This window comes from Microsporum canis, genomic scaffold (assembly GCF_000151145.1).
Source record: "Microsporum canis CBS 113480 supercont1.8 genomic scaffold, whole genome shotgun sequence".
NCBI lineage: Eukaryota > Fungi > Ascomycota > Eurotiomycetes > Onygenales > Arthrodermataceae > Microsporum > Microsporum canis.
Window position 1 is genome coordinate 184,582 of NW_003299162.1, and position 21,734 is coordinate 206,315.

General features: G+C 49.8%; 8 protein-coding genes across 8 annotated transcripts; 4 read left to right on the forward strand and 4 right to left on the reverse strand.

Annotated features, from left to right (window-relative positions):
• Nucleotides 1–568: 568 nt before the first annotated feature.
• Nucleotides 569–2,450, reverse strand: MCYG_07980 (conserved hypothetical protein; the record flags this gene model as incomplete). The annotated part of the gene is made up of 4 exons (XM_002842851.1): nucleotides 569–1,449; nucleotides 1,556–1,891; nucleotides 1,951–2,229; nucleotides 2,285–2,450. 4 exons carry the CDS (start codon nucleotides 2,448–2,450, stop codon nucleotides 569–571), a joined length of 1,662 nt encoding a protein of 553 aa, XP_002842897.1.
• A 921-nt stretch (nucleotides 2,451–3,371) lies between these two features.
• Nucleotides 3,372–4,966, forward strand: MCYG_07981 (conserved hypothetical protein; the record flags this gene model as incomplete). Its single annotated transcript, XM_002842852.1, has 2 exons — nucleotides 3,372–3,655; nucleotides 3,709–4,966. 2 exons carry the CDS (start codon nucleotides 3,372–3,374, stop codon nucleotides 4,964–4,966), a joined length of 1,542 nt encoding a protein of 513 aa, XP_002842898.1.
• Nucleotides 4,967–4,997: 31 nt separating this feature from the next.
• MCYG_07982 (conserved hypothetical protein) lies at nucleotides 4,998–5,288 on the reverse strand (the record flags this gene model as incomplete). The annotated part of the gene is made up of 2 exons (XM_002842853.1): nucleotides 4,998–5,089; nucleotides 5,144–5,288. The coding sequence occupies 2 exons, from the start codon at nucleotides 5,286–5,288 to the stop codon at nucleotides 4,998–5,000; spliced, it is 237 nt and encodes a 78-aa protein (XP_002842899.1).
• Nucleotides 5,289–6,399: 1,111 nt separating this feature from the next.
• Nucleotides 6,400–7,419, reverse strand: MCYG_07983 (cytosolic Fe-S cluster assembling factor NBP35; the record flags this gene model as incomplete). Its single annotated transcript, XM_002842854.1, has 2 exons — nucleotides 6,400–7,325; nucleotides 7,374–7,419. 2 exons carry the CDS (start codon nucleotides 7,417–7,419, stop codon nucleotides 6,400–6,402), a joined length of 972 nt encoding a protein of 323 aa, XP_002842900.1.
• Nucleotides 7,420–8,585: 1,166 nt separating this feature from the next.
• On the forward strand, nucleotides 8,586–11,667 carry MCYG_07984 (phosphatidylethanolamine N-methyltransferase; the record flags this gene model as incomplete). The annotated part of the gene is made up of 4 exons (XM_002842855.1): nucleotides 8,586–8,745; nucleotides 8,804–11,408; nucleotides 11,460–11,526; nucleotides 11,611–11,667. The coding sequence occupies 4 exons, from the start codon at nucleotides 8,586–8,588 to the stop codon at nucleotides 11,665–11,667; spliced, it is 2,889 nt and encodes a 962-aa protein (XP_002842901.1).
• Nucleotides 11,668–13,288: 1,621 nt separating this feature from the next.
• MCYG_07985 (3' exoribonuclease family protein) lies at nucleotides 13,289–14,347 on the forward strand (the record flags this gene model as incomplete). Its single annotated transcript, XM_002842856.1, has 2 exons — nucleotides 13,289–13,436; nucleotides 13,485–14,347. The coding sequence occupies 2 exons, from the start codon at nucleotides 13,289–13,291 to the stop codon at nucleotides 14,345–14,347; spliced, it is 1,011 nt and encodes a 336-aa protein (XP_002842902.1).
• Nucleotides 14,348–14,946: 599 nt separating this feature from the next.
• MCYG_07986 (conserved hypothetical protein) lies at nucleotides 14,947–15,623 on the reverse strand (the record flags this gene model as incomplete). The annotated part of the gene is made up of 2 exons (XM_002842857.1): nucleotides 14,947–15,014; nucleotides 15,227–15,623. 2 exons carry the CDS (start codon nucleotides 15,621–15,623, stop codon nucleotides 14,947–14,949), a joined length of 465 nt encoding a protein of 154 aa, XP_002842903.1.
• A 2,795-nt stretch (nucleotides 15,624–18,418) lies between these two features.
• On the forward strand, nucleotides 18,419–20,398 carry MCYG_07987 (conserved hypothetical protein; the record flags this gene model as incomplete). The annotated part of the gene is made up of 1 exon (XM_002842858.1): nucleotides 18,419–20,398. One exon carries the CDS (start codon nucleotides 18,419–18,421, stop codon nucleotides 20,396–20,398), a length of 1,980 nt encoding a protein of 659 aa, XP_002842904.1.
• Between the last annotated feature and the right edge of the window lie 1,336 nt (nucleotides 20,399–21,734).

Genomic DNA, 21,734 nt, shown 5'->3' on the forward strand with positions numbered 1-21,734 from the left:
CCAAAAAGGCGAGCCTGCACTGATTGGAGGCAGAGAGACTTGTTATATTTGACAGAAGAACAAGAAGAAGTAGAAGTAGAAGAAGAAGCAGAGGCAGTTCCCAAAGAGCAAATGGTGAAATAGGGCAGTGAAGGGGCTTTGGTGAAAGTCACAGCAGTCACTATTAGGTACCTAGGTACTCAGTGGACCTAGGTAACTCACTGGATAGAAATAAATATCGAGATGGCGAAGAACTGACTCGACGAATATGCGATGCTTGTTACTTCGGGTATAAACTGCTGTTCTCACACAAGAGCCGCTACAAGGTTGCCGGCCTATGAGGTCAGAGCTCAAAGGGTACAGGGGCCTTGTGGATGGGTTAGGTCAAAGTGTTATCGAATACTCCTCAGTCGAAGGGAGACACTTCAGTATCCGGCTTCAAGGTAATAGCTCTGGCTCACTCCTAACTGAGTAAGTTCCTTGTCACAACGAAGTAGTACACTGGTCAGGTATCAGTCTGGTATGAGGCTTGATGTCATATCGGATAGTGTGCTTGTATTGATCAGTTCACAAACTATCTTTCATCCCATCACCTATACTCCTCATGTATTAATGTTTCCCTGTGTAACTGAGCCCGAGGCTGGCATTGATCAAACGGCCATATGGTTCGAAGTTCCTGACGACTCTCATCATTTTCCATTCGATCCATAAGAGTCTCATTGAAACCTTGGTGTGCTTTCTTTACCTCCTCCCAGCGCTCTGCAGACACCCAACCGTCTTCCTCAATCCCCAATATCTCAATCATATCTCGTCTAAACTCCAACATTCCATCATATATACCAAGTTGTTCTTCATAGAAGCTCTTCTCTTCTGCACCCATGGTTGGAATGGGACAATCTCTCTGAAAGCCAAGCTTTCCCCATGAGTCCTTTAACCTCATCAGTTCGTGAGTAAATGGGGTAAACCCGTCCCGCCATGTGCGATGACAATAACGGAATGGCCGGAGGAGCGTCTCGTCAATCTTCCTGGTTGCCCCGAGACGAGGTGCTAGCAAGGCTAACCCTACCTCATATGCCTGGTAGCAAAGAGACTCTTCTGCCGAGTCTGGTAACCCTTCAGCAGGAATTTTGGCAAAATCGGGTATCTCATCTGCATAATAGAACGCTGGCTCAATACTTGCGCCTTGCCAGTCGATGATCCCAGTGACAATTGTAGGATCATCTTGGGAGACAAAAATATTCCTCTTGTGAAGGTCTGGGTGGAACAGGGTAGGTGATGAATTAGCTTGGATCTCTGGATGTTGTACAAGATGGGGGAAAACATCTTGGGCTGTTTTGAGAAGCTCCACGTGTCGGTCAATGGAACCTTGGTATGAGGCCTGCTGTTGGAGGGAAAGAGGCTGGTTGGCAGGTGGCAACCGTGCAAATCCAGAGTCGATTAAAGCAGAGGCGTATGAGGGGAGGTCGTGCCCTGAAAAAAATCCGTAGTTAGCTAGCGATTGTGGTAAATGAAGCGGATATTAGTTACTTACATGGTCCTCTATTTGGCGGTTTGAACCTGTAGTACCTTTGCTCACCAACATTGTTATTCCAGTAGGTGCTACTCCTGCAATGAGGTCCGATGCAATATTCATCATTGCTACTTAATTTTTGTTTAGACTTGTCAAGAAATGAAGCATTGGCAAAGTAAAGGCTACCATAGGCTGAGAAATCAAGTTTAGTTATTGGGAGAATACTTGTGCATATTGCTCCGATACACTTTACCTTCTTATCTGATGGTATGTTTGCCCATGCCTCTTGAAGTAGGATACCACCGGCATGTTCCATAATGATGTAGGCTGAGCCAATTGGATTGGCAGGGTCATCACTCCAGTCTAAGATGTCTGGGATCGGGATTTTTGTGTTTTGTTGCACTATACCCACATGTGTCAGCCAGTACCGGAACCTTTCATGAGTTATAACTCATTCTTACGGTAAGTAATCGTTGCAACCTCGGAGTTTGTTATATGCTTGGCTGATCCAGCAACAGAGGTAGGGAATTTGACAACTAATTTCCTGCCACTATCTGTTTCGAGGATGAATGCTTTGCTGAACCCACCCTCTAGCTTCTGAAAGCTTCTGATAGAAGCAGCAGAGGGACAGAGTGAAAGTACTTTTTCACACAAGCGGTCGTAGTTAAATTTGACAAACCGGGCATCGCGTTGCAGTTTGTCAAGATGCAACCACCGACCAGCCGTGTACGCAAACATTGCTATTTTCTGGTCAGAATATGTATATTACCGTCCAAAGTTTAGATCAGAACTTACACTCCGGTGGTTTTTCTCCCAGCATTCTTTCTTGGGAAATTTTTCTGGTAAAAACGTAGGGGCTCTGGAAGGGCATCGAGGATTTCGAAAAAGTTGACGCAGGCCGACTAAAGAAATGTTTTGGGTCCGGTCGTCTGAGGAAGGAGAAGATCGAACTACCCTCCATTATTTCTATTCAAAGGCAGGCTGCTCAATCGTCGCCAATATCGAACCAGAGATTTGAATGGGGTCTAAAAGTACGGAGTATACAAAAGGCAGAGCAGAGACAGAGTAGAAGAGGGCGATATATCGTATCTGATATAATAAAAAAAAACACTCTTATTGGCTGAGTTCCCTTATTAAAGTTATAAGCTTAACTTTATACTCGCCAAGAGGCCATATAACTAGGTTATATATGGGTCCGTATAACCAGGTTATATAGGTGATTTATAACAAGCTCTAACCTCAACCTTCTATAACTCCATGCTGACCGAATTCTCTGATCCAGTATAACTTCCAGATCGGGGAAGGCGTCCCGCTAGCGCGCGACGATATAGAGGCCCTCCTCGCTTCAGCCTGATGCCTTGGCGCAGACATACTCCAGCTAAATCGTCGATTCGATTGCTCTTCTGCTATTCAATCTGCTATTCAAGGCGGGAGACCTGCAGAGTAACCTGGCTGCGCGAGCATCCTTGTATATACATAGTAGTGCCTGTTCGAGGCTCTGTCAGCTTTAGGTTAGGTTAAGCTAAGTTTGGGTTAATAAATGATATTCATCCAGCGATACTTTTAATGCATGCTGAAGTATCGCACTACATGGTACACAGCTGAACAGCCATCATCTGCGCTATGCTATGTAACCAACACCCGTAAGGATGCTAGAGGTGATAGTGAGTCTAGATGAGATACTCCGTCCCGTCCAGGATACGTCGGGTTCCCCTATTCCAATATGCCGTGTCAGGTGACCTCCAACCTCATCGAGTAACTTATATATATTCCCTACTTCTTTGTTGTGCTCTGTTCTGCTCTGCTCTTCTCTTCTCTTCTCTGCTTGCTTTACTTACTCTGCCCTGCTCTGCTGCTCCGCGGACCTTCAGACTTCGCATCGATGGACGATATAACCCGGCACAAAGTCTCCAAGGAGACAGAACGTTTTATCGAGTCTATCGATCCTGCTACTATCTGCGATTTAGCGTCCTCGTACCACCCAGAAAAACGACGTTGTTGGATATTCGATGAGAAGAAGAAGGGCGGCTTCAATGTCTGCTTTCCGGTCGAGTTTGCAGGTGGTCAAGATGGCACGGCTGGCGAACGATGGATGGTACGAGTGCCTCTTCTCCCACGGCTGGCCTTCCCGGAGGAGAAATTTCGCGGCGAAATTGCTACCATGAAGTAAGTAAGCTTAGGAACTCACTTGTCGAATGTTGCTGACGGCTCGATTGCAGATTTATCGCGGAAAAGACAACAATACCTATTCCTCGCCTTATTGGATACTCACTAAATAAAAACAATCCTCTCGGGACTCCCTTTATGCTCCTTGATTTTGTTGAGGGAAAGTCCCTTTTTGGAGTAGAATTTTGGAAACTTCCCGAAGACGAAAAAAATCGTTTCTTCTCCAAACTTGGTGATATATATATCCAGTTGTCCCGGCACTCGTTTGACCGGATTGGTGCCCTAACCTTGGACTCCGATGGAAATTGGGTGTTTGATCATAATCGGCCGTTGTCAGTCCTGATGAATGAACAGTCCCTGGCCGGGCTCGATCCATGCCGACACATTGGGCTAAACCAGACCTTCTACTCTACCATGGATTATATTTACATGATACATCAGGCACTATTTGATGATTTCTATAAGGGACGCGATAGTATCCAAGGTGAAAAAGATGCTCGTGCATATCTATACAGCTTGCACGAATCCCGGCGGTTCTTAATGGAATGGGTAGATCCGGAATATAACCATGGACCTTTCTTCCTCATGCATGGGGATTTACGATCCGCTAATATCCTTGTTGACGATGACCTCAACATCGTCTCTGTGTTAGACTGGGAGTGGAGTCACACGATTCCAGCCCAAATGTTTGTCCCTCCATCCTGGCTCAACGGCCTCGAGCTGATAGGAGCCGCAAAAGACTATGGTCGACTACTATACAAAATGAATGCGTTTGCCTTACAAAGGGAGACACGCAGGCGTGAGAGGGGATACTATCCCGAGTGCCGAGATATGCGTAAGCTGCCTCTTGCGAAAATTTGGGAGAAAAACCTCGAAGGAACAAACCTTTTTATTGGTCTCGGGATGCTGCAGCCACGCTATTTCAGTAATATCTACTGGTCTGTTCTTGAGTACAACTATTACGGAAAGGGCATAAATAATTATCAAAAGAGGGTGGATGACTTTTTCAGCCTGGAGATACATAAGCCTGAGTTAGAGGCAGTTCAAAAGAAGGTTCAAGAACTCAGTGACTTTAAAAAGGAATGTGATACACTTGGTGTTGAGGTAACGGCCTGGATAGACAAAGAAAGTGACAAGCCCTTGAAAGAAACCCCCGAGAGTGTGAAAAACAGCCCGCCCCCACCGCCATACCGTCTCAACGTTGATGCCAACCGCCTTGTGGGACTACTTGATGTCTCGACTCGCTGGAAATGTGTCGGGGCTGCTGTTCTTTCGATTTGTTGCCTTGTGATTCTGCGGAGGAGGTCGTAATCCAATAGTCTCCAAAGCAAGGCTTGTGCAATTAGGATTGTGAGAGGAGTTCGATGGCAGATTCAAGAATTCTGATTCTGATGTTGATACCATTAAGCTCCTGTTCATATTGAGCAATCTCTTCTGCAAGAGAGAGAGTATTGCCACGGCCTCGAAGATTCCGGGCTTGACGAGCACTTGTAGTAAGTTGTTCCAACTCTTCCATCCGCATCCGAAGGTCGGTTATGAATTGGTATAATTGGGCCTGGCGTGTCATGAGCTCCTGAAGCTCCATTCTCCTCTGTTCTAACTCAGCGATGATGTCCTGACGGAGGTTTGACATTTTGATCAACAGTTCTAGTGAAGGAAACGCTTGATATATAGTTGTGCGGGTAGATAGGTTATATATTTCTTTGTGGAATGCTCTGGAGAAATTATTTCAAGAGAATCTCCCTCGACGAAGGGGGACCTTAAGGATATATATATACACTTCGGCCTCCCTCTCCCTCGATTAGGCAGAAGCGTCCCTTGGGGTCTATGAAGCTGGCTGGCCTCTCTCCCTTGACTAGGCAGAAGCGTCCTTTGAGGCATGTGTCTATGAAGCTGGTCAGCCTCCCTCTCCCTTGACTAGGCAGAAGCGTCCTTTGGGGCATGGGTCTACATAATGAAGCTGGTCAACCTCCCTTGTTGACGGGGATTGTCCGCATGGGCGAGTTTAAACGAGTTCATTGCTTCACTTCCAACACAGCTAGGTGTATAACAGGGTAATTGATTCGAGGGCAGGGAATATGAAGTTGGGAATGCAAGCGGGGGTGGCATAGCCACCTATGCACCTATGCATCGAGCGCAGTCTGGAGCCTCTAGAGCTTCCTGAGCCTCCTTTAGCCGGTTCTGGAAAGCAGATAACCATTGGAAGATCACTCTAGCATGCAGCTAGACTTACTCCGTACTTTGCATATTCTAAATGTACAGAGAGATCGGATGCTGGTACGCATTTTCCGGGCAAGCTAGTTATGCAGGTTGTTAGGGGGGGTTCTTCCACTGCCACAAATCTCTAACCACTAGGGTTGCTCGAAATTTATCTTCGTTGCGATATATTCTCCAGCACCTCCCTAAGTCGAGCCTAGACATGGTGTTGTAACCTCTATAAAGCTGATTTCCAGCTTCTGCTCGGCCGTAGAGCTCTATAGCAGTTTAGGGCTTTCTTTATATCGGTTCACTGGATATATCTTGGTTCGAGGTTGCAGTGGTGGTGTGGGGACGTCCATATATGTAGAGAGCCCCATGTCGTCCAAGGGCGAGGCAGATGCACTGGCATAACAAACGAAGATGATTGGATTTAAAAAATGTTATGCAAGGCAACCATCTATGTCGGCGGCACATTTGGTAACCCCCCGAATTTACTCCGGACGCCAGCTGGTAATGCATGATGATTATGGTACAGGTTCAACATCTTAAGGGAGGGCAGCAGGGTCACCCAGGAGAGTGCCAACCTGTCTGACTACCGACTTAAGGGCCACAGATGCCGGACTGTCCGGATAGCTGTCCATGAAGCTCTCTCCAAAGTCACAGGCCATCCCCACCCGCGGATCGAGGGGGATGGCTCCCAGGAAAGCCACGTCCAGGTCAGCCGCCAGCTGCCTGCCACCGCCCGTGGTGGCCTTGAAGATGTCAGACTGATGTCTGCAGTTGGGGCACACGAAGCCTGACATGTTCTCCACCAGTCCAAGGATGCGTATGCCCGCCTTGCGGCAGAAGTCAACTTCCTTGCGGACGTCCAGCAGTGACACCTCCTGCGGCGTAGTCACCAGCACTGCTCCGTCGACACCGGACTCCTTGAGCAGCGAATTAACGGACAGATGCTCGTCCGACGTTCCCGGCGGCGTGTCGACGATCAGGTAGTCCATCTCCCCCCACTCAACGTCCTTGAGAAACTGCTTGATCAGTCCGTTCTTCTTAGGGCCGCGCCAGATCACGGCGTCGTCGCGGTTGGGTAGCATGAACTGGATGCTCATCACGGCCAGGTTGTCCGACACCCAGACCGGATTCCAGCCATCCGAACTGACGTGGATCGTCTCTGACTCGACGTCCATCATCTTGGGTATTGAGGGCCCGCAGATGTCAGCGTCCATGATGCCCACCGTCGAGCGCGGGTTCGACGCAAAGGCGTGAGCCAGCAGGGTAGAGAAGGTCGACTTGCCGACCCCTCCTTTGCCGGACAGCACGAGTATCTTGTGCCGGATCGAGGAGAGCCGGGCAGTGATGAGCGGGATATCCGGGTCAGGGCCCTTGGGCGCAGAGGCACAAATGGCCTGGTTCGGGCATCCCGCACAGGCGTCTCCCTTTCCAGCCTGCGACGACGTCGGTCCAGGGCAGTGTTCTATCCTGTCAGTTCTCTTGTTATATATATAATAGGTTGATGGCCTACCTGGCTCTGGAGCAACCAGATCTGGTGCTTCTCCCAACATCGCCATCTTCCGTCCTTGACTTCTCTCTTCTTCTCAGCTTTAGTATGCTAACATACTAATATCTAGTATAACTGCAAGTCTTTGTCGAAGTCTTAACTTTTCTCTTGGTGAAAAAGAGTGAAAGATTGATAATCAAATCTTCTCGTGTATGGTATGGTATTGTCACAGATGGCCAAGCATGTGATATCCACGCCGCTTTTAGCCTGTAACTTTGGTACCGCCAATACCCCGCTACGTCAGAAAGATCAGACGAAAGCGAAGAGAAGAGAAGAAGAGAAGAAGATGAGAAGATGAGACGATGAAGTAGAAGAGAAGAGAGTAAAGTAGAGAGTGAAGAGTAAAGACACCTACATGATCGCCCCTGGGATTGTCCACCCGCATCAAGTGTCTCTGGTACTCTCGTTGTACTTATACATCGACATATACAGGGACATACACAGCGTATACATCGTGTAGACACGATCCACGAGTCCATCTATATCAGGTCGACAAATAGAAGATACAGACGTCTTCACGGCCCGCGATCATCGCCATCACCGGCATCTCTGTCTGCATCGCCGTCCCACGCATCACGTATACGGCGCAAGTCCAGGGCGTCCAAAGTCAAAGAACCCGTCCTTGAAGACGATCAGAGGCGGAAGTCGACCTTTCTGATACCTGTTGACGTTCCTGATGGGGCTGCAGGCCTCGTATATGCGATGCATCCGGGATTACACATAGCGGATGCAGATGTTGCTGTCGATGTAGACGTTGCTCTCTTCTATACCTCAGCGTGAGCGCAAGTTGACATCATCAAGGAACCCACAGATCTCACATATAGAATAGCAGTCACTGCTATAGCCTATAATATAACAACGACCAGGTTTCGTTTCTTCTCTCGCCTTCTCCGAGGGACTTTTGGGTGGCCAAGAACGAGCCGCTTAACTTCCGGTTGGTCTCGTGGGCGTCGAAAACCCGCAGTCGAAATATTTAAATATCACCAACATCCACCACCACCACTGTCACTCGACACAGAGAGAGAGAGACAGAGTGTATAACCTGCCAATTCAACTTGGCCAGCATCGCATCAAGACGATTCAACTCTTCCAGCTCGTCTTGACTACTCATTGACCCGATAACTTCACCAAGACGACAGCGACAGCAACAGCAACAGCGACAGCGACAGCAACAACATGGCGAAACCGTCCGCAGTCGACCAGCCAGATGGCGCTGGACTGCGAGAGAGAAAGACGAAGACGGTAGAAGAGCCTGTCAAGCCGTCTGCCACGAGTGGTGACGGTGGTGCTGCTCAGACGAAGAAGAAGACCATCGGCAGGACGCCAGACGGGACCGGTATGTCATCGATATACTATCTACGACTATATGATGAAGAGAATACTGATGTACGCAGCATTCACTGTTCCGCATACCCGCGACATGGTCTCCCAGCTGCTCTCTCCGTCCGAGCCAAAGAACCTGTCGGACATCCTCGTCCTGTCCATCATAGGCCTGCACATCGTCCTGCTCTATCTGCTGCCCTCCTACTTCCGGATCCCCATCTTTGCCGTCCTCTTCCTCTCCTGGCGCGCTGCCTACAACATAGGGATCGGATGGCTCCTCCACATGCAGTCGAACCACTCTACCATGGTCCTCTGGGCCCGTCAGACAAAGATATTCGTCAATCCGGCCACGGGGAAGAACCCCCACCCGAAGCTGTACAGCTTCATCAAGCGTGAGCTCGAGACCAAGATACCGGAAGACTACTCCTTTGAGGATGCGCCGATCGAGTACAACACCTGGCTGGTCTTCAGGCGGGTGGTCGACCTCATCCTCATGTGCGACTTCACCTCCTACTGTCTCTTCGCCATCGCCTGTGGCTCGCGGCCGGCGGAGGAGAACTTCCTCGTCCTCATCCTCCGCTGGATCGTCGGCATGGGCCTCGTGCTCTTCAATCTCTGGGTGAAGCTGGATGCGCATCGTGTCGTCAAGGATTTCGCCTGGTATTGGGGTGATTTCTTCTATCTCGTCGACCAGGAGCTGACCTTTGACGGAGTCTTCGAGATGGCCCCCCACCCCATGTACTCTGTCGGATACGCTGGTTACTACGGAATCTCCCTCATGGCCGCTAGCTACAAGGTGCTCTTCATCTCCATCCTCGCCCACGCCGCCCAGTTTGCCTTTCTCGTCCTGGTCGAGAACCCGCACATCGAGAAGACGTACAATGCGCCCCCGCCGAGGAAGAGAGTCCTCGAGTCCCATGCTGCCGCCGTTACCGCCAATGGCGAAGAAAAGTTCAGTCGTAGATCCTCCGATAGCAGTGACATGGCACCACCTCCGTCTCCCGTTGCCCTGCCGTCTTCCACCCATAATCTCGTGGGAGTGAAGAACCTGGACCTCCACCGTATCACCGACTCGTCCGTCATCTTGATCCAGCTGCTCTTCTTTGCCCTTACAATGCTCACCCCGGCAACCCCCATCTACCAATTCTTCTTTGTCCTGAACGCGGCCGTCTGGCGACTCTGGTACTCTGTCGGAATCGGTTACATCCTCAACTGCCAGTCCCACAGACGAGAATGGACCAGGCACTTCGTCAAGTTCGGAGAGACCAAGGAGGAGGCATGGAACCAGTGGAAGGGCACCTACCACCTTAGCATGACCCTCTGCTACGCCAGCTTCATCGCCGCCGCCTGGAAGATGTACACCCTCCCGGAAAACTGGGGGTACGGCCTCGCCATCCTCAAGCACGTCCTCGGCGCTGGCCTGATTGCGCTACAGATCTGGACTTCGGTCAGCATCTACGAATCCCTGGGTGAATTCGGCTGGTTCTTTGGCGACTTCTTCTTCGACGAGGCGCCCAAGCTGACCTACAGCGGCATCTACCGGTTCCTCAACAACCCGGAGCGTGTCCTCGGTCTGGCCGGCGTCTGGGGTGCGGCTCTGATCACCAGCAGCCGGGCCATGATCTTCCTCGCCCTGCTCAGCCATACCTTGGGCATCGCATTCATCCAGCTCGTCGAGCGCCCTCATATGCAGAAACTATACGGCCGCGGACTCAGACAGGACGCCGGACTGGTGCGGAGTATCAAACGCTCGCTTCCCCCTTCGTTCAAACAACTGCACGGTAGCGTCGACCGGATTCTGGACGAGTCGATCGAGTTTATCGAGGAGGTCCTGGACACCGCCCGACCAAAGCTCGCGGCCGGCGTCACCACCTTCGTCAAGGACACCAGCGAGCTATTCCACAAGTACCCTGCTCGCATCACCATCACCCGCATCGAGCCCGACGTTGCCGGCTACGATATGAACGACTACTCCCTCAGCGTGGACACGGCCGACTGCATCACCATCAAAGACGGCGCAGAAGACAAATCCGAGGTCCCCGTCTTCGAATACGGCTCTCCCATCAAGATCAGCTGGACCGCACCTCTGAACCATAGCAAGAAGGACTGGGTCGGTCTCTACATGATTGGCCAGAACCCGTCCCGCGAGGTCACCAAAGTCTCCTCCTGGGGTCGGTGGGTAGCTACCAACGAAGGCTCCTTTGACTCCGTCCTCAGCGAGAAGGGCCTGCTAACCAGCGACACCGTCGTTTCAAAACCCGATTCGGCCAACGCCAGCGCCAACAACAGCAAGAAGTCCGGCAAGTCAAGGAAGAAATCCAGCGCTCACGAGGTGGCATCTGGCCAGATGGTCTTCTCCGGCGATAAACTATGGTGGACCCAGGGCGTGTTCGAGTTCCGCTACCACCACAACGGCAAGCACAATGTCATGGCTACCTCGCGGCCCTTTGAGATCCGCATCCCCAAGTTTGACGACGAGCATATTCCCAGCCATCTTCCCCCCAATGGCGGCGGTTTCATGACCACGGCAGTTGAGCAGGCTCTGCTACCCATCGTTCAGAACTGCTTCGATAGAGATCCGGAGATCTCGCCGCAGACTGCCGAGGAGCCGTTTGGATGCGAGACCGAGAGCGATCTCAAGTACGCTAAGAGAGTGGTCTACGCCGTGCATCAGATGTATGTCTATATCGTGATACTACTTGCTCATTTACTGACGTTGAACACTAGGTTTGGAATCGAGTTCGCTACCGAAGTCGTTCGTGCTGATGGGAATGTACAAAATCTGGCGTGGAGGGTATGCAATGCAATGAAAGTATTGGTATGTGATGCTACCTTTTTCTCTCTGTACAGCGGCTAACGGTATGTAGGCTCCATATAGCATGCGCAAGTCAAACGGCGCGAGCACACCTACTCCCGAAGCCGAGCCATGAAATAGCCTCTAAACTGCAGACAGACTCAAGGTAGTATATCAAAGTTCCTTTTCTCGTCCCTCTTCCATCCCTGGAATCACACGCTTTCATTACCGATAGTTCGCGGCTTACCCTATATACATCCATACGATACACGCTTTGGGCCTTTTATAGAGCAATTGAATATATCCATACCTCCCCATCCCTGGCATTGTGCATATTCCTATTTCCTATTCTTACATACCCCTTCCTTACCTGATGCACGACATCCCCGTCCCTCACGGCCTATGATTACGCATGCATTTACGAGAACAAGACAAAAAGAAAAGATGGAGAAAAAGATGAGATCGGGCGTTTAACTGTATGTAGCTTGGGTGAATTTACATATCCGGGTTTCCTTACTTGGTTCCTACGTGGTAGACTGTTTACGAGGCGGCTCGTAGATGCCGAGAGGGTAAACTAACTTACACCTTCAGACAGTCAGCAGGGGTCTTTTAACTGACACGCGAACATCATCTGGAGGATATACAACAAAAGGGCAAGGCACAAGTGTAAGTCAGTAAGCCGTTTTAAATCATCCCCTTCCCCCGTCCAGGCCACCGCTCCATCGACACTCCAAAACGAAATGCCGAAAGAACAGCAGCCCAGACAGGACTTTGGACCTCGGTAGCCGACGCCGTGGATCGAAGTGAGTGCCCTTGCCTTCCTCCACAACCTATCCTCCCCGTCCGCTCTGGGAGAAGACGGGTCCGGTATCAGGGAGGGGAGCGGGCCTTCGAACCAGGGCCCGGAGACCTCGGCGCCAAATGGAGGGTTCCCTGGCGGGATCTTGGAATGGATTGACTTGGTATCATCATGAAGGAGTTGGGTGGTGGGACGAGGCGAGGAAGGCGAAGTCGTCAAAACTCACAGTCATGCAGCCGGTGGCAGATATTGGGGTGATTTCAAATCGAACGGCAGTTTACTCGAACTATCCGGTTGAACATGTTAGCGATATGCAGTGATCTGGGCTGCAGGAAAAATGACAAGTCAGATGTAGGTGTGATCAGGAAGTTTGGTAAGATTTTGCTATCTTCAATGATGTTGCAGAAGCAGAACTGAAAAATGATTCTCATCATGGAGTTTCTTGCGGTAAAAGCGGTTCAGTTACTTACATTTCATCCTCACGGTGGCCTCACGGTGGCCACACTGGGTAGGAAGAGTAAACATCTATGCTCATATTAGCATCATTATCTCTTCAAGAAGATCAAGACAACAAGAAAGGAATAAAGAAGTATTCAGATGGTAGTGCATGTTCTGTAGGCTCATCGTAGTCGCCAAAGAACGTTGAAAGTATGCATCATAACAAGTTGCAGTTGGAGAAGAAGAAAAGGCTTACCTATCATACTAAGACGCTCTCTAACTCAACTTGAAGCTGCCGGAGAGCATCAACTCGGTCGTCTTCATGAGTGAGAAAGAGAACGCGATTTGTGTGTTTTTGTGTTGAGAAAAAAAAGTGAGAATTTTTGAGGTGCAGAAAAGGTTCGGAAAAACGACGGGCCGAGACGGGCCGAGACGCTTGGACCAATTTGAGCCCTAAAAAATATCACGATGAGATGAAGATATCAACATCGATACCAACATCTACACACAGCGTTGACCGGCGAGATGGCTGACAGAAGGAGGATCAACGGCCCAGCTGGTGGCACTCGGGCGCCGGTGTTTGTCTCATGTTCGGACTCAAAAGACAAGTCGCAATCAGCAACTTTTGAGCGCCCTTCTCGTACCAGACGAGCCAAAGAGCTCAGGAAGATATGTAGGCTACCCGGGTACCAACAGTTGTCCATTGATGCTGACATTCTAGACTTGAAAACGGGAGTCATACCCTCGGCGTCTGGGTCGGCGTATCTGGAGCTTCACCCCTCCAATCCCTCCGCCAACACCTCGCTCATACCGCCAGCTTCATCTCTCAAGCTGATATGCTCTGTCAACGGACCAAAACCGCTTCCTCGATCTGCTCCCTTCTCTCCTAACCTTCTCTTATCCGCCCACGTCAAGTTTGCCCCCTTTGCCAACCGCCGGCGGAGAGCGCATATCCGTGACATGAACGAAAGAGACCTGGGCGTCCACCTGGAAAACGCGCTCCGGGGAGCCATCATTGGCGATCGATGGCCCAAGAGCGGGCTAGATGTCACGGTGATGATACTGGAAGGGGAGGATGATCGGTGGTGGGGTGACATGTCGACCGCAGAGACCGTGACGGGATCCGATGGCTGGGGCATGATGAACGTCCTTGCGCACTGTGTCACGGTGGCTTCTGCAGCTATTGCGGACGCGAGGATCGATTGTTTGGGCCTCGTTGCTGGCGGCGTTGCGGCTGTGGTTGAAGCGCCTAGTCCACGCGAGGGTGCCGCGGCCTCTGCCCAGACGGTGGTGCTAGACCCTGACCCGTCTGAGCATGTGAACATCTCCTCCGCATGTGTCGTAGGCTACATGCCGTCTCTGGACGAGATTACTGAGCTATGGCTGAAGGGGGATCTACCAAGCGCGAGCTCAGATGGGACCTATGCTTCCCCTAACCACGATGTCCTCATGGACGGTGCTATCGCCGCAGCGAAGGCCTCTCACACCGTCCTCGTAGAAGCAGTCAGGGAGTCTGCCGAACGAGCCACCAACCAATCCAACCAATCCAAAAAGACACCATCCGATAGTGAGATGGAGTTGTGACATACCTACCAAGATGGAATTGTGAGATACTTACCATGGACTCCTCCCTACAGAGGCGCCTTAATAATAAGCCGGAGCTATCATAAGGCAGCTTCACATACTTTACAAGAGCGCCTTATCAATGCTTCAAGATACTGTACTAGAGTGGCATTATCAATAGCTTTGTTGATAGCACCTGTCCACCACCCTCGCAAACTGCCTACTACTAGCAGTCTATCTATGATATACTCCTCTGGATGATCGCTAAACGTCCGCCACGCCCTCTTCCCCGCCGTTCCACATTGATATTCCGTGGCGCAATATCGGCGCACCGTTGGAGGTTATCGCCACCACCACCCCAGACGATCATCCAATTCTGGTCAACAGTCTTCATGATATGAAGTGACAGCACCTCTCGAAACCGAGACTCCTCGGTTTAAAGTCAGTAAACGTGCTGTCTATAGTAGTGGTTTGATATTCACTATCAATATTAGTGGTTATAATAAAATGAAGTTAATGCAAAAAACACCATCTTGATTTTCCCTTAAGTCCATCTGCTCGCCAGCTATTAATCGTCCTTGGGAACAGTGGAATTATGCCCGATAGAGATACGTCGTGGCTTATAAGACGTTATCTAAAACATCAAACTCTTGGATCTTCCCTACCGTCTCCTTGGCCGCATCGCGGTCTGGGAAAAGAAAACCATAAGATACCGTGAAGATCGCCTACTAAGGTATCTCGCCCGAGCATACTCTCGAACCAAGGCACCGTGACTGGTGATCTTGTGTCCATCCTAAGTTACCAAGACAGGCAGGGCGTGGGAATGTCCATAGGTCACAGTCCAACTGTCTCGATGGCCGGAGGACGCCTGGATGGTCAGGCGTCAGCGCCCATAAGTACACGGATCAGCCGTGGTACGCGCAAGTGCACACAAATGCCCTTCAGCGAGTCCAGGCGCATCAAGCAGATAAAAGGACCCGTCTCCAAAGAAATCCATGGCTCGGAACCGGCCAATCTCCAGGCCATCGTCAAAGGATATCTCTTCACGGCGGATGTTGAGGCCGCTGCCGTCGGATTCGAGCACCGAAGCTACGTCTGACCCTGGTGTGATCACGGTCGTTTCTTCAATGATGGATACGACCTTTGGAGCATACTTCCGCCAGTCGGGGCGGATACCGAGGTCAAAGACGACATGTTGGCTTCCGCTGGATACGAGGAAGCAGAATGATGGCACATGGAAGCCGGAGTATCTTATTGCTGGCGGAGAAACGGGTGCGGCGAGGTAATCGTCGTCCATGATTGTTTAATGTGGATTACGGATACATGGGTTACGGATACACTATGTATGGACTCCACGGTGTATGTCTGATGATGTCAATCAGGGTATATATAACCTGATGCCCAACCCCGCCTAGCTACATCCCTACTCGCTCCTGGCATACTTCTAGATGATCTACAGGCCACATCTGAACGAGACATGACTGAGTTAGGGGCGGGAATCGTAAGTGTTTTCACTCTAAAGTGATTTAACTATTGCTGATACATCTAGATAAAGATGACAAGATAACAAGATGACCCGTGTTGACGCCCCTAATCGAGTGGCAGGTCATCCGAACACGGCCCCTGTACGTCAATTAACTAGATCCTATGAATTATTTCGTTAGGACCAACAGCCGGTGTCGAGGGACTAGTAGATCCAACATAAACCAGTCCCCTGACGCGGGATCTGTATACTAATTATGGATTGGTTACCGAGTGAATGGTGCTGGGTACGCCCGCCTCTGCGGAACGGGAGAGTTGTACCAGTAACAGCATCCTCCAGACAGAGCATTGTTCGTCGTCACAGCGTCTATTTAAATGGCTGTCGAGCTGAACTCCCGCCGTGGCTGACTTGGATGCAGCTCAGGAGCCATGACAGCAGTGGTCTTAATAAGTGGCAGCCTACGGCTTGCAAAAGACGTCCTCCTTGACCTTCACCGCCATCCTATGCGAGCTACCGCTGAAAGGAGTCTCTCCCTTTATAACAGTCTCTCATATATCCTAATATATACGGAGTGTATGATGGGATACTCCGTATTGGCAGCACAGTCAACAACCAAAGGCAATACCAAATATCGCCCCCATGGCTATAAAGGCCATCATATGGACAACGCTTAGTTATATGCTGAGTTCAATAATTGATCTATTGATATTCCATCCAATATTTGCTGCGTAGATCGAGGCTTAAATGCTGAAGAGGCAAAAGCTTACGTGATGTGTAGACTTCAACTTCTCCAACCTCAACCTCAACCTCAGTCCGATATTACTATCTTTTTGTGTACCTTGACAAAGTCCAAAAGTCCAGGTGTTTGCCCCTTTTCCCTTCGGCCTGGAGGATTAGGATACGCGCCGTCCTAACCTTCATGGTAAACAAAGAAGGTCATTCCGTGGTGGCTGAAACCGCGCGCCTCTTCGTTCTCCTACACACGTCTGGATGAGAACCCGGGCGAGAGAGAAGAGAGCTAGGAACCCATGTTGGTCATTTGCCGTCTTGTAATCCGCGTACTAATTGTCTTCGTAGAACTAGATGAGGATTTCAAGGGGGACGGCAGTTGGTTCGTGGGATATTCAGGATATGTTTCTGATCCCAGATCCCAGATCCTAGAGCCCGGATAAACAGGTTACGAAGTAGCTTATTCCGATCAATCGTGTCCACTTGCACCTGTCATCAGAACTTCTAGAGTGGATTGCGACGATGAAGATGTCTCTCTCAAGTTACACGCGAGAAGAAAAACATCACTAAGCCAGCTAGGAGGACCCTTGTTCGGCTGAAGGCTGTTCTTAGCCCATGGTCCGTTCCAGCCGTCGTCTCCGGGGAATTCTTTGGTTATGCATAGACCACAGTAACTACATATGTTTCACATATCAGGATAAAGAGGGTGCGCTCAGTACTCCTGGGGGCGGCGTTCGAATCAACTTCTGCTGGTCAACTTATGCTGTCTGGGTATTTATATATATAACGGAATATGCAGATGGCTTCAACGCCTTTCCCTCACTCGCTGTGAAGAGGCTCGCCAACGCAGCCAAGGCACTAACTACGACTTGTTCCTCAAGATCGTCCTCATCAAGGCCCTGGAACGGCAGATACTAACGCCCTCAGTGGATCCGGCTCTATTGGCGTATTTCCCCCACCCGAGACTGATTGACTACTACGGGTTCAGAAGAAGTGCCCCTGATACACACCCTCTTTCAACCTTGCCGAGCTAGTCATGCAGCTGACAGTCACAGAGTACAGCGAAATTCGTCATCGCTGGAGGTAGGAAGATGGGCTGTCATCCGCTTTCGACGGTTCTGGATATATCATTATGCTACGTAAGTGGCCCAGACTTTTCGATATGATATTTTTTTTTTGCCTCTGCAACTATGTATGTCTGTGGAGGCGGTATGAGATAGCGCATGCATTGATAATGGAAAATAGAAGATCGAGGGAACGCCTAACCACTCCACCCCTTTTGCCGATCACCGGGCCAAGGTCTCGTATATATTTATTTTTCTAGCCCCGGATATGAGGTCCCCCAGTCTCACTCACGGAGTATTCATTTTTACCTCATTCCAAGGTTGAACCTGGAACGGATCGGGGATTGTGTCGGCGGTAATTAATATAGCACCCCTACCTGTGGCCAGGGGGAGCTCTTCTCAAGCCAGAACCCCTTTTTTACATAGCAGACAATGACTCTCGGCCAATGCCATACTCGGGCCTAAGAATGGTTGGGCTGCAAGTCATCACGATGAAATTTGCAATGGGGTCCTGATCATGCTCCGTACTTCCCCTCTCCTTCCTCCCTACCAATATATAAAGCTCGGGGCGAAGGAGCTATGTCGGCTCTGAGGAAGTTATTTAGCCCTGACAGGGCCTTATTCCAATCCGAGATAGCGGACCGAGAACAGCACACATACCCTCATTCTTACGAACCAATCTCTCCCGATGCTCAACCAACCCATTCACACAATAAAAGCGATCAGCAATTTATCGGGTTTGAAAAACAACTCGAACATCTATACGAACAGTTACAGTCGCGCCCATCCCAAAAACGCTCCAGACATATAGATCGCATGTCGTACCATCAGCGAACCAAGCGTCACGTGGACGTACTGGAGGCCATATTTCCCAAGCAGAATCAGTATTATGCCTCGACCGCCGTGTCCAAGTCTGGCTCTTATAACGAAGATGTTGCTGAACGGAACCTTGCAAGTGGCTACCAGAGATGCGGAAGTGGAATTAGTCGTTACTCTCAGGTGATATCCGCAATATACCAAGAAGATGTAGCAGATCGGAATATGACCCATTTCAGCCCTCCCATTGTTGTTTCACCTCCGCCAGGCGAAGACCAATCTGCTGGATACAACCAGAGACGTGCCATGGCCAAAAAGGTGAAGAAGATCCAGGACGTGTCTGACCCAAAATCATCTGACGAGGAGGCCACTCTCAGAAATATTGCTTCGGACCAAGACATCCGCAGGCTCCCATCTTGTTTAAGTAATGGCAAGTCATCAGGCGGAAGGAAGCTGAACACAGATTCTGAACAGACTGGCTCCTTGCGGTTCAGAAAGTCTGCTCCGGCCTTATCTGTCCAATTTGTCGGAGAGGACGAACAGGCCTCTGCTACAGGCTCTTCAGCCGGTAAAAGCCGTCCCCAGGCCAAAAGAGTCCGCCGTACGCGAACACAATCGGGCAGCAGCCATGTCAACCGGAAGCCTGAGACCAAGTCATCAGATTTACGGCCGGAACATGAGAACTTAACAGAGGCAAAGGAAACAGCACCCGAATCGCAAAATTCGGAAAATAGCTCCGATCCTGCAAATGATAAATCAAGCCGGTTGTTGTCTCCAAATACTGCTAGAAGAGGCTCGAGGAGGAACGTTCATGACCTCTCCATCAACACGAAACTGGCTGCTCCGGGAAAAAAGTTTGCAAAAATATCAAAAAGGCCGTCCGTGGCAGCTGTTGCGGCGCCACCATGCCGGGCACCAAATGCCAGCCTGGATGAGATAGTAAACAGCCCGATATCTCTAACAAGCCCCGTAAACCCGTCCCCGAGGATTACGGGATTTACGGCGGCAGAAATGCTGAACCTATTTAAACAAGCATACGCAGCATCTCAAACATCCACCTCTCGCCCTACCTTTGAATCCCTCCAGGATGCCATTATCCGTGAAATTAACAGTCACGACGCATTTAGCCACATTACCCCCGAGAGTCTTAGCCCTATCTCCCCCGTGCCATCCCTTACTCCTGGTTTAAGCTCGGACGGAAGGCATACAGAAAGATCTAGTAGCCGACCTGCGACCGCTCTATCGAGGTGCAAGAGTTTTTCTTCTTTCAGAGACGGAAGCCTATCCTCTAAAGGATACTCCCTCCTAGAACACCATGCAAAACCAGAGCCTCCGAGACGAGAGCTGTCATTCCCGGCGATCAAAGAGCATTGTGACACCGCGACCCGCAAAAGAAGACATACTTATTCCCAGTCGGCGTCAGCTCCCCGAGTGCGAATTGCTGAATCTGACAATATCCCACATTCACTGGCCAGATGTGCAACAGGAAAACGACCAAAGTCTTCCGCAGCTGCTGGCCAGTTGCCAAACGCATGCCAGATAAAAGGCCCAATAAAACAGCCAGGTTCAGATATGCGCCAACAAGCCTCGCATGGTTTCTTTTCAAAGGCAGTTTCAATTCTCCTTGATTCATCCGATACATCGAAACATTCACAGTCCACTCAACCCCTCCGCAATAATATACACAGCGATAGCGCTTCTAGGGTTTCTTCGCCAGGATTGTCCATCTTTGACGACGAAGATGAGAAGCCTTTCACTACCCCCAGAGGAAAACACAATACCCCTACAAAGCACTCTAAACTACATCTGTTCATACCCTCTCGCAAACCCGCACGCCCGAAACATATACCCATTGTCATTTCTGACGTTACAACCAACAATGTTCCTGTCAATCCTCCCTCTGGAAGTACGAAGAAATCTTCCAGTAGCCCCCTGTCTTCCGGACGAAGGCGAATGCCATTTCGAATAATTGGAACTTAAAGACGACCGCTCAGGTTTATTCAAAACACCATTACCTATATCTTCGGAGTCGCTAGTTATTTAATCTTTACGTCTCGCCGCTCAACCGGATGATTGAATATTCAGTCTATGTTACGGTCTGGCTTTCTCTTCTATTTGTATACCAGGTGATGTACTCTGGATGATGAACTTTGTCTCTCTTTGATATCATGCAGGCATTTTCTTTAAGCGTATGTTCGTGTAATTATTCACCCTACGTTCTCTATGATTCCCCCATATATTATTTCCTTTCGTTTTGCTAGTTAGCTACTTTCTCTATAGCAGAAATATTAGCCTCGCGGCTCTCAAACAGTTATTGGTACTAGAGACAGACTCTGCGAGGATGATCAATGTAGATTTTCCTACTAAGTATCCTTGGTATTCACAAGGGAATTATCACTATTTTATATGTCCTCAGCTAAACTTGACGTCGTATATATCATACACCAGAATACTTGAATTTTGCGGTTACTGAGCCTTCTGTAAGTAGGCACAGAGAAGCTGAAGCCATATATACCTGGTAATCAACGTTCTTAAGGATGAGCTTAAGCCAAATTTGTCAAAGTTAGTGGGTTTGAGGCCTCACAGTTTGGTTATTCCATTGTCACCCTATGGGAATAAAGACCCAATGTAAGCCGCAACCAGAAGGGCTTGTTTCATACATTTACTGCTGAATGTCCGACCAGGGTGAGCCGCGACTCCAAGAGCCAGGTACTTGGTAAATTGGCCAGAGACAGGGGGCATACTTACCACCTGTAAGCAGTCTCTAAAGTGACCACATAGTTCTGCAAACAGATGGAATGCGTTTTTCATATATATACCTCTCCTAGACAATCTCAATCTTCTTAAACATGACTCCATCCTGACTTTCTACTTGGCCCTACTATGTATACAAAACAGCCATCCGCAGGCCTATCAAATAAATGTATCACGGCCGATTGACGGTGTACAGCGACGCACCACCACGCAGACAGAAACCCAGCACCAGATGAAACAAAAACGTCGAAGTCGATTGACCGCTTAATCTGCAGTTTGGTGTGGTTTTATCATCGTCGTCTTACAAGATGTAACAATAAATACTAAGAAATATAAGCTCGTCGCGGCCCGTCGAGCCAAGCTTTCTCCACCGACCCGGCTTTGGAATAGCCGCGCGATACACTGAGGTTAAAATATATCCCAGCTCCGGCCCCTGAAAACTACACGATCCGCGCGGCCCACCCATCTCTGGATTATGACTACTGTGTCGACGGCCCACGGAAATAGCTATCTCCTTATGTATACCTGGAAAGGTTTGCACTTCGCTATCTTTGCTAGGCGG